This window comes from Nicotiana tabacum, unplaced genomic scaffold (genome assembly GCF_000715075.1).
Source record: "Nicotiana tabacum cultivar K326 unplaced genomic scaffold, ASM71507v2 Un00025, whole genome shotgun sequence".
Classification (NCBI taxonomy): Eukaryota; Viridiplantae; Streptophyta; class Magnoliopsida; order Solanales; family Solanaceae; genus Nicotiana; species Nicotiana tabacum.
Window position 1 is genome coordinate 342624 of NW_027438263.1, and position 12147 is coordinate 354770.

Consider the following 12147-nt stretch of genomic DNA (forward strand, 5'->3'; position numbering starts at 1 on the left):
ATAAGCAAAGGCAAAACAAGAGGAAAAAATATGGTAACGACACGACCACATCATACCAGTCATTACATAAAGTGGCACTTTTCATCGTTACATAATGATAGATTTAACGATACAATACTATAAAATTTAAGTAATAATCAAAATAAATATCATATTTAAAGTAATAATACTATATAATACAACATGTAACAGCTGTCCAAACAAATTGTAAAAGCTTGTATGGATGGTTGTTACCAGAGGCAGACCTATGCTATACCGAGAGGGGTCACCAACACCCGTAAAGTTCGGCAAAAATTTCATGTATACATGTATATATCCTTAGAAAATAGTGATATATTAGTAGTGTGCACCCTTTATACAAAGCAAATTTTAGTTGAATCCAAAAGTGCACCCTCGACCTTAACATCTTGGGTTCGCCTCTGGTTGTTACGCATCGTTTTATAATATATCATATAACATTATACTGTACTGTAATTTTTTAACAAATATGATCGTTTGGATACATTTTATTGTTTTACGTAGTTTCATAATATCATACACTAGCAATTTAAAAAGTAAACTTACAATATTACTAAGACTTATTATCAAAAAGAGTAAGATAAAGGAAATAATAAATTAAGTACGAAATAAGAACAAACAAAAAAATAACGGTGTGATCACACCATATAGGTAGTTATATAAAATGGAATTTTTCATTGTTAGTGACAAGGGATATTTTATTGTATTTACACCAACAATATCATACAGTAAAATCAGGTTACAACCTTCCAAACAAGTTGTAAGGAGAGTAAGTGGAACAGAAGATCCTTACCCACCCGCAAAGCCAATTTGGTCCGTTCCCCGTTCTCCGAGCAACTGTCTTCTCTGCTTCCTTTGAAAGTAGAGGGATTACTCTATGCTCCGGCCTTTGGTTTTCTGGCGATTCATTATCTTCGGCTAACTATTTTCGCAAACCCTAAAGTTGTAAATTATCAACTCTCTCTTTCATCTGTCGTTGATTCACATACACACACACTTCAATACCCACTCGTGGATTGGTTTTACCTATTTTCAGCTATCGTTTTTTTTACCATTATGAAATCGATTCTCTTAGAATGTTGTTATGCCTGTGATTCTACGGATAAATATGTAAGGATATTAAACTTAGATAAAAGGTGGAACGTGAAAGCAAACTTCTCTGTCTTACCCATGGCGGCTCCATAAAATTAGTGGCCCAAAGCCAAATTTTAATAATAGGCGTTATACTTATTTTATTAGTAAGTATGCACACATATGTGTAAAAAAAAAAAAAAATCTTGCCATTTTTTTCATACTTGTTGTTTATAGTATATATTCTTAAATGATATAAAATCTTTAACTTCACATAGTATTATTATATTATTTATATTAGAAAAGAATAATTTAAATAAATGAGATGTTAGACATGTATTTGCAATATGTTATCTTTTATATTGTTGTAAAAAAATGTATTTACTAATATGAAGATTTAAGCAGTTTAATTCAAAGTTTTAAAAATATTTTTATTATTAAAGAGTAGACACCTTTCTTTCCTTTTTACAATCTTTTTGAACTTTTTTATTTTTTCTACAAACATTACTATTTTCTAATTTGAAATAAAATTATAAAATTCATTATTAAAAATTTTGGAGGACCTAAATCAAGGCTTTACTAGTCTCCTACTAGAGTCATTTGCCCATACCTGATATTCTCAATCAAATTTATAGAGTCTCACTTAAGATAAGGTAACAATAACAAGAACATTAAATGAAGTGAGTGTGTCATTCTGTTACTAAATGTGAATGAAGCTGGTTGAACAATACATTCATGGTGGGGCGGTAGTCTGTAAACAATTGTTTGATCGTTAATGAGGGGCGACTCAACAGAACTGGTGGCCTAAAACCAAAATATATTAAAAAGACCATGAAACATCTTTTACGAAATCCATATTATTTTGAGATACAAAAAAAACTTACATGACTTTGATATAGTGGTGAGAGCGCAACCTGTTCTATGGTTAGGCGCACGTCATATGATATTGAATTCTTCTTTTAAGTGAAAATGGTAAAGGGCGAGCCCATTATCCATCATGTTTTGAATCTTGCGATATTTGTCTTGGGGATTTTTTAGTTAAAAAAGATAAGACACAAAAGAACTTGCTTTCTGGTGTGTGGATCAATTAAATGTGACAAAAAGAAATAGTTAATTTAGAGAATTTGATTTGAAATTAGAAAGTAAAATCGTGAGAACCATGAAAAAAGACTATACATAAAGAAAGGAAAATAAAATTGATGAGAAGGTAAATGTATTATTTAATTTAGTGAATTTTTTTATCTAATTAACTCACTCAATCTTAGATCCATCAAATATTAAAAGTTATTAAAATTTGAAATCTTTTATTAATAATTATATAAATATAAATTATGGAGTATATATTATATAATAATATAGTAGTGCTTCTTATTTGTTTGTGGGGCCTTAATTATTTGGGGACTTACCCTAGACCCGCCCTTCCGTCTCGTCACATCATCCGAAGGAACATGGAGAATGAGGTGATCGAGTTTGATATAGGCTTAGGAGGTGGGGGTGGGAGTGAAGATGGGGATGGAGATGATGTTCTTGACGAGGAGAATGTAGCCAGCTGCTTTGCAGCAGTCCGAAGTTACTCTCCCCAAGGGGACCTCGATCTTGAACCTTATGAGGGCATGGAATTTGAATCTGAGGAGGCTGCCAAGGCGTTTTACAACTCATATGCACGCCGTGTTGGCTTCAGCACCCGTGTCAGCTCCTCCCGCCGCTCCAGGAAGGATGGAGCCATCATACAGAGGTCTTTTGTCTGTGCCAAAGAAGGATTCCGCAATTTGAACGAGAAGCGTACTAAGGATAGAGAAATTAAGCGACCACGTACTATCACTCGGGTTGGCTGCAAGGCCGCCCTCTCTGTCAAGATACAGGACTCTGGCAAGTGGGTTGTCTCTAGCTTTGTCAAGGAGCACAATCACGAGCTGGTCCCCCCTGATCAGGTACACTGTCTCCGCTCCCATCGTCAAATCTCTGGTCCTGCCAAAACCCTAATTGATACCTTGCAGGCTGCTGGCATGGGTCCCCGCAGGATCATGTCTGCCCTCATTAAAGAGTATGGTGGTATTAGCAAAGTTGGTTTCACAGAGGTAGATTGTCGTAACTACATGCGCAACAATCGCCAGAGGAGCCTAGAAGGAGACATACAACTCCTCTTAGATTACCTGAAACAAATGCATTCCCAGAACCCTGGATTCTTCTATGCAGTTCAGGGTGATGAGGATCAGTGCACAGGGAATGTCTTCTGGGCCGACTCTAAGGCAAGAGCAAATTATAGCTATTTTGGTGATACTGTTACATTTGACACAACTTATAGGTCAAATAGGTACCGGTTACCCTTTGCACCCTTTACTGGAGTAAATCATCACGGACAACCTGTTCTGTTTGGCTGTGCTTTCCTAATAAATGAATCGGAAGCCTCATTTATATGGCTTTTTAAGACATGGTTTGCAGCTATGACTGGTCAACCACCTTTGTCAATGACAACAGACCATGATGCTGTAATTCGGTCTGCCCTCATGCAGGTTTTCCCTGAGACCCGTCACCGTTTCTGCAAATGGCACATCTTCAAGAAATGCCAGGAAAAATTGTCACATGTCTTCCTTGAGCACCCAAATTTTGAAGCAGACTTCCACAAGTGTGTTAATTTGTCGGAGTCTACTGAGGAATTTGAATCCTGCTGGCTGTCTCTTGTTGACAAGTACGAGCTCAGGGATCACGACTGGCTTCAAGCGATTTATTTAGATCGCAGACAGTGGGTCCCTGTATATCTCCATGATGCATTTTTTGCAGAAATGTCCATAACTCAACGTAGCGATAGCATGAACTCATATTTTGATGGTTATGTGAATGCGTCGACTAATCTAAATCAGTTCTTCAAATTGTATGAAAAAGCCGTGGAGAGCCGTGCAGAGAAAGAAGTCAAAGCTGATTACGATACAATGAATACGTTCCCAGTTTTGAAGACTCCATCTCCAATGGAGAAACAAGCATCCGAGGTCTATACAAGAAAGTTATTTATGAGATTTCAGGAGGAGTTGGTTGGCACTCTAACTTTCATGGCCAACAAAGTCGAGGACGATGGACTGGTTACCACTTATCAAGTTGCAAAATTTGGGGACGACAACAGAGCTTACTATGTAAGATTTAATGTTTTGGAAATGAAAGCTACTTGTAGCTGCCAGATGTTCCAGTTCTCTGGTCTTCTTTGCCGACACATTTTAGCAGTGTTCAGAGTGACAAATGTTCTGACTCTTCCTTCTCATTACATCCTCAAACGATGGAGCCGGAGCGCAAAGAGCAGCGTTGCATTGGAAGATCGTGTTTCTGATGTAATCAATTATTATTTGGAATCACATACTGTTCGATATAACATACTGAGACATGAAGCATTTAAATTTGTAGAGGAAGGGGCTGAGTCTGTTGACTCTTATGCTGTGGCAATGGCGGCTCTAGAAGTGGCTTTAAACAAAGTTGCCCGAGCAGCAAAGCATGATGGGAGGATCTCTTTAGTAAATGGGCATTGTAGAGAATACTTGACTAGAAATGGGGTCCATGCAAATTACAACATTGAAGATGAACAGAGAAGTCTTGCATGTCCACTCTCTGAGGTTAGTCATTTCTTAATTTTTGTCAAGCTTACTTGTCACATAGTTCTCTTTTTGGTTGCATTTCTCATCCATCTTCTATGTTCTCTTTTTCTTAATTATTAAAAAACTTTAATGAGGATGCTTTAACTTTATTCAGAAGGAAAAATCTAATTGTATAGCTTTGTTTTCTAGAGATGTTTGTTCCTTACAGAAATAGCCTCTCTATCCCTTCGACGTAGGGGTAAGGTCTGCGTACATTCTAACCTCCCCGGACCCCACTAGTGAGATTCTACTGGGTTGTTGTTGTTGTTGTATCTTTTCGCTGAATGTCTTTTTTTTGGCTTAACCTCAACATTTTAACTCTACATCCTTAGTGCTATTTAATCTATAAAATTGCCTTACCTTCTCCAAAAAAAAAAAAGAGAATTGAAAGAAAGAAAAAATAAAGTTGTCTCTTACTTGTAAAGAAACTGATCCAGATGGTGCGGCAAAGCTTGTTGACACCGAGGCCTATTTGTTGTGTGGTGTTTGTTTTGACAGAATATGATCCCCAATTGTTCACTTGTTCTTCAGGCCTTCTTACTTTATTTTATCTGGGTTAAAAGGGTTTACTTGACTGGACTTTCAGTGCACTATCATTTCAGTGTTTCTGAATAATTTATTAGCCTTGATGCTTACTTAGCAAATTTTTCTATTCTTCATTTGAAATCACTAATAGACTAAAAAGCCCTTTCATTCGGTTACTACAAGTTGCCCCAAAAGATGGACACTAGGGTAGAGGGAAAATGATGTGAAAAAACAAAAGGAATCCCAGAAAAAAATTCAGAGAAAGAGAAGGTCCGGAGGAGAAGGAGAAAGATTGAATGGGGAAAGGAAGCGGAAAATCAAAGGAACTGCGGAAGGTAGAGTTTCTCAGTGTTGAGAGGCGGAGAAAAGCGAGGGAAGTCACTACTTGAAAAGGAGATTGATTAAAAGTTTGATACCCAGTTGGAAGGCAGAGATATTTTGCTTCCAAGAATCTAAAATAGAAGGAGATATCAGGGAGATAGTAAAAGAATTATAGGGTAATAGATGGGTGAAATTTGCACAACTAGAAGCTAATGGTACTAGAGGGGTATTGTAGTTATGTGGGATGGTAGAATATGGAAGGGGGAAGTTTGTTGCTTGGGAGCACATACAATTACTTGTAAATTTTCCGGTAAGACTCAGGAATACACATGGCATCTTTCAGCTGTGTATGCTCCTAATGACAGGATAGAAAGGGAGGAAGTTTGGTGGGAGCTGGCAGGTGCAAAAGGTCTCTTTAGTGGGCCTTGGGTGGTATGTGGGGACTTCAATACTGTGAGGTTCCCATCAGAGAAGAAGAATTGCTCCAGAATCACAAGAGCTATGACTGAGTTCTCTAATTTTATTGAAGACATGGAACCGATAGACATCCAATTGTCAGGAGGTGAATACACATGGAGAAAAGGTGACATGCATGTAATAGCAGCTAGATTGGGATCCATTCCCCACTGATGCTTCAATGTGGTAATTGGGATCCAGTCAAATCATACTTCAAGTTTGAGAACTGGTGACTGCAGACTGAAGGATTCAAAGGTAGAATACAAGAATGGTGGAACTCTTTTACTTGTGAAGGAAGGCCTGATTTCATTCTAGTTTTTAAACTTAAAGCCTTGAAGGCAAAGCTTAAAGAATGGAGCAAAACTTTCCAAGGCAACTTAGCACTGCAGAAAGCAAGTATCCTCAGCCAACTTGCAGAGCTGGAAGAGTTACATGATCAAAGGAGCTTGATAGAGCAGGAAATATTTATAAAAACTACCTTGTCCATGGAATTTGAGGAGATTGCAAACCATGAAGAAATAGCATGGAGGCAGAGGTCCACGGCCCTTTGGTTGAAAGAGGGAGACAAGAACACTAAGATCTTCCACAGAATGCTCATAGAAGATATAACAATATTGATCAGTTGATAGTAGAAGAAGAGGAGTGGAGACCACTAGGTAATATCAGAAACAATCAGATGATTACACCAGAAGATAACTTAATGCTGCAGAGCCCCTTTGGAGAGCAGTAGATATGGGATAGTGTAAAGGCATGTGCCGGAGACAAAGCACCTGGCCCAAATGGATTCTCAATGGCCTTCATTAAATGCTGGGAAGTGGTTAAAAGGGAAGTGGTAGCTGCTGTCCAGAACTTTTATGACCAAGGAATATTTGAAAAGAGCCTTAATGCTACTTTTGTGGCTTTGATTCCTAAGAAGGTGGGGGCCAAAGAACTGAGAGACTCCAGGCCTATCAGTTTTATAGGCAGCATATACAAAATTATATCCAAGTTATTGATCGAGAGGCTCAAGAAGGAGGTCAACAAATTGGTGGATTCTCAACGGATGACATTCATAAGAGGCAAACAAATTATGGATGCTGCCCTAATTGCCAATGAATGCATTGATACAAGGAAAATAAGCAAGGAACCTGGGATACTATGCAAGCTAGACATAGAGAAAGCATATGATCATCTGAACTGGATTTCTTCTGGAAACCCTCAGGAAAATGGGTTTTGGGGGAAGATGGATTAACTGGATAAAATTCTGCATCTCTACTGTGAACTTTTCAGTCCTCATAAATGGAGCACCAACTGGTTTTTTTCCTTCTCAGATGGATCTGAGACAAGGGGATCCCCTTTTTCCTTCATATTCATTGTTGCCATGGAGGGATTGAATGATATGTTGAAAAGAGCTCAGACAAATAATTGGATAAGGGGCTTCAAGGTGAATTGCCGGGTTGATATCAACATGATGATTTCTCACTTGTAGTATGCTGATGACACTCCGGTGTTTTGTGAAGCTGATAGAGAACAACTGAAAGTATTAAGGGTGATCTTCATTCTTTTTGAAGTCACATCTGGACCACATAAACTGGCACAAAAGCTTCATTTATCCTGTCAATGAGGTAATGGAGTTACAAAGTCTTGCTGATATTCTTGGTGGGAATGTAGGTGAACTGCCTACTGTATATTTGGGGATGCCATTGGGAGTCAAGAGCAAGTCAAAAGGAATTTGGAATGGTGTGCTGGAGAATGTGAAAAGAAGCTAGCAAATTGGAAGAATCAATATCTATCTATGGGATGTAGACTAATCTTGATCAACTCTGTACTTGATGCCATGCCTACTTATATGATGTCTCTATTTCCAATTCCTGCCAATGTAGTGAAGAGAATTGATGTATTAAGAAGAAATTTTTTATGGAAAGGCAACAGTGAGAAGAAGAATTTCCATCTGGTTAAATGGAATTCTCTTACTACTAGCAAGAAGACAGGGGGATTGAGAATTAAAAGCCTGAGAGTTCAGAATCATAGTCTGATGATGAAGTGGCTATGGAAATTTGCGGCAAATTTGCAATCACTATGGAGAGAGGTCGTTAGGGAGAAGTATGGAGTGGAAGGAAAATGGACAACCAAACCTGTGAGAAGTCCATGTGGTGTCAGTTTGTGGAAGTCAATTAGGAATTTGTGGCCAAAAGTTATTAACAAGTCCAAATTCAAAGTAGGAAATGGTACGAAAATTTCCTTGTCGGATAACAATTGGCTAGGCCAAGGAACCCTTGAAGCTACTTTTTCCTGACATATATACTTTGAATCAACAACAACAAGCAACACTAGATGAGGCATGGACTAATCAAGGTTGGAATCTTACCTTTAGAAGACTTCTAAATGATTGGGAGATTGACAGAGTAATAGAGTTTTACGATACTTTGGAGCTATTCAGTGGAATCAACTCTACTCAAGATCTCATGATATGGCAAGGGAATAGGCAGGAGAAGTTTTCTGTTAAGTCTGCTTATAAGGAATTCAACCTTTCTAATAATCAGGTTGGATGTTGGCCATGGGAGATGATATGGAAAGTAAAAATCTCTTACATATTTGCTTGCTTTACATGGTTACTAGCAAAAGAAGCGATTCTAACACAAGATAATTTAATCAAGAGAGGTTTCCACTTGTGCTCTAGGTGTTACTTATGTGGAGAGGAGGCAGAGATAATTAATCATCTCTTTTTGCATTGCAAATTCATTGGACAAATATGGAGAATTTTCATCAGCTTAAGGGGAATTTTATGGGCAATGCCAGGAGGATTACTTGATGTTCTAGCTTGCTGGAATAAAAAGGGCAATCTTTCTAGTCATAAAGAGAGATGGAGAATTGTCCAAGCCTGCATATGATGGACAATTTGGGAAGAGAGAAATCAGAGATGTCAGGATGATGACAATGGACGATACATCTTAGAGCTTATGTATATTGGGGGCAAAATGGTGCTTTCACATAACTAGCGTGATGGATCATGGGTTATATCCGGAATAAGTATCGTGGCCCTCCTATGGATAAAATAATATCGATAAATTATTTCGAGGTATAACTTAACCAAAAGAACTTTTTTTACTTCGGCTTATCTAATCTGGCCTTGCACCAAATGCAGGATTATGTTTTATAATTTATGCAGACCTTAGTTTTATGTACCAAACTGCACCTAAATAAATATCTTATTCGCTTTGTTGAAAATTTGTTGGTCTCCATATACTGTGACCAACTTCTATGTATAGTCTTCCCTTCTTCTCTTTTCCCCTTTTTGATATGTGGAATTCATTTCATTTGAAGGTACAGTTCTGATATCTAGGTCATAAGTTAAATATTGAATAGATTTTTGAGAGGTAGTAATTATAAGTCACACGTGTTGTAAATCATGTCGACATGTGTTTTTAATCGTAATTGGTTTGGTCTTCTTCTTTCATCTTTTCGTTGTGGCTATGATGCTGCCAGTTAACTAAGTTATCTGATGGTTATGGAGAAAACGTTTTGCTTTTCAGAAATTCTAGAAATTCCAAAAATTTCCCGTCTTTTGTTGTGTTGACTTATCTACTGATCCTTACTGTGCGTACTAATTCTTTTCAATGAAGAGCTAAAGCATGACCACTTTCAGGAGATCATATAAAAGCAAGACCAGGTTAAGAGCAAACATAAGTGGATTATGTTGGGTAACTATACCTCCACTTTGTCTCTAGATTTAAGATAGTGACTATCTTTTATTTAGTTGAGATTTCCCTGCAATATCGTGGAAAAGATTTCGTTCAAAGGATAACATGAGAAGAAAGGTTGTAGGCCTAGAATCTAGTTACTTGAGGGACCAGAAGATTATGAAGCGTAAGAGTATTTGGTGCAGAACTCTTAACAGGTGTTGCATTAGTATAAGTATTTATAAGGATTTCTCTAATACACTTAGATTAGCAAAAAACTGGGCATCCCATACTGGATACTTTTAACAGTTACCACACACTCGTATCAGAGGCCAGTGGAGAAGCTTGACTTCATATGCTTTATTCATTGGTTTAAAATTGAAATCAACACATAGATGTCATAAATAAGGAATAAATACAGAAGGAACGGGCATGTAGAAGGGGGACAAGGTTGGAAAGTGAGAAAAAACCACTAGACTGTTAGCTGCTGTCATGGTGGACAAAGAGAGAGTCGGAGGCTATGGAGAATTAGATTGAATGATAATTTAGAAACTAGGCCCCAATCTAGGATATTTCTATTATTCAATCCCAAAAAAGCTAATCATGACGGGACAACAGCTGCACCTTTTTTGACAAGTCAATCAATTTTTTGGCTTAAATATATGTAGGAAAAAGTTTAAACCCTTGTATACCAGGTGTGTTCAAAATGGAGGAAGTCCCACAGAAAAATATCGCACCTATAGAAATCAGTTGCCTTCTGAAAACCCTTCTGCTGCTTCCTTCCAAACAGTCCATGAAACCTGGGCTTTATGTCTTTCCTCTCTATTCCTTCCAATCTTCTGACTCAGCTTGTCCTCGTCACTGCCAGGCATCTACTGTTCAATCATGGGCAACTTCTACACAACGCCAACAAGCGAGGTTAATTCATAGCGTTGCAAATGAGTAATATTGTCCCCTCATTCTACCACATGAAGCACTAGCTAACATATAATTTCTACGTCCAATTTTTTCCAAACATAAAAGGACCTCAGACCTTTTTTTGCTCTTTCTACTGCAAATCGTGTGCCTCTTTTGCCTTTTCGCTTGGTATCCTTACATCACTTTGATAGTACATCGCGAGATCTTTTTACTTACATAAACATGGTCATAATTTTGTTAAAGGAGTAAAATGGGACAGAGACTTTCTAATTTCTAGAAGGTTAATTGTTTAACATCTAGGAAAGAAAAAAGTTGCCAAAAGTATTTTTATGGAGGAACTAGGATTCAATCTATATTAAATGAAGCTGCACAAGAAATCTCTGTCTAATCTTTCAATCCATATCTCTGCATTCACAACTTGACTTGTTATTCATAACTTGTGAATACTTAAAGAATAATGTTCTTGCTTGATATAGGTTCGTGGTTAGCATGAATCAAAATCTGTGTTTGTATTTTCTTTCATATCACATTTATTATTTGGGAAAATTCTAAACATGCAATTGCTGGTTCTAAACTTATTTGGGGGAAAAAGTTGGCAGCTCCAAGTTTCCTAAACACTTTAAGAGAACTTTAAACGAGGTGAAGAAGTTTAGATGATTGGGTTCCTCAACAACAGAGAGGTCATAAGTTATTGGATTAGAAACATGGTTTTGTATATTCTAATTGGTATTAAGGGATCTTTCTTCATATCTCTAATTTAGCAGTGACATCTATTGATTGTTCTATTTTGGTTGAAGAATGCTGAATCAAAACCTTGCACTCTCCCCAGTTATAGGTGTTGAATTTGGTTAACTGGGGAATCATGGTAGCCCTGTTAGTTGGTTGGCTACCTGAACTTCCATCTTGTTGGTGGGAGTTTGATTCCCTACCTTGTAATCTCCTCCCACATTTTCCCTTCCCCTTCCCCCTATGTATAATTAAAGTTTTTTAAAAAATGTGGTGAAACTGTTTTTCTAACTGATAAGGTTGACTGGAGGTTTGGTCATTTTCTATGGTCTTAGGTTATTTGACTGATAAATTATATGCATATTGTTGTAGGATGACATGGATGCGAAGATCCAAGAACTTTCTTATCAACTGGATTGTGCCAATCGGAAATGTGAAATTTACCGTGCAAACCTTTATTCAGTTTTGAAGGATATAGAGGACCATAAGCAACAACTATCAATTAAAGTCCAAAACATAAAGCTTAGCTTGAAGGACGGTCTCTGAATTTCTCCTGTTGTGGTATATGTTCTGTAATCCTGTACATAGTTGGTCCTTCAATTTTTATTGTACACAAGAATCTTCCTGGAATTCTTTTCTAAGGAAATCACCGTGTGCTCATTTGGCAGGTGTAGCATGTAGTGTTCTGTCCAACAGAGGCGGACCTACGTTGAGGCTCTAACTTAGTCTCTGAATTTCACCTGTTGTGGTATATGTTCTGTAATCCTGTACATAGTTGGTCCTTCAATTTTTATTGTACACAAGAATCTTCCTGGAATTCTTTTCTAAGGAAA

The 12147-nt window shown here is 37.5% G+C and overlaps 1 protein-coding gene across 1 annotated transcript; it reads left to right on the plus strand.

Moving 5' to 3' along the window:
* Positions 1–2461: 2461 nt before the first annotated feature.
* On the plus strand, positions 2462–12147 carry LOC107784681 (protein FAR1-RELATED SEQUENCE 5-like). The gene is made up of 2 exons (XM_016605844.2): positions 2462–4688; positions 11687–12147. Exons 1-2 carry the CDS (start codon positions 2538–2540, stop codon positions 11858–11860), a joined length of 2325 nt encoding a protein of 774 aa, XP_016461330.1. The 5' UTR covers positions 2462–2537; the 3' UTR covers positions 11861–12147.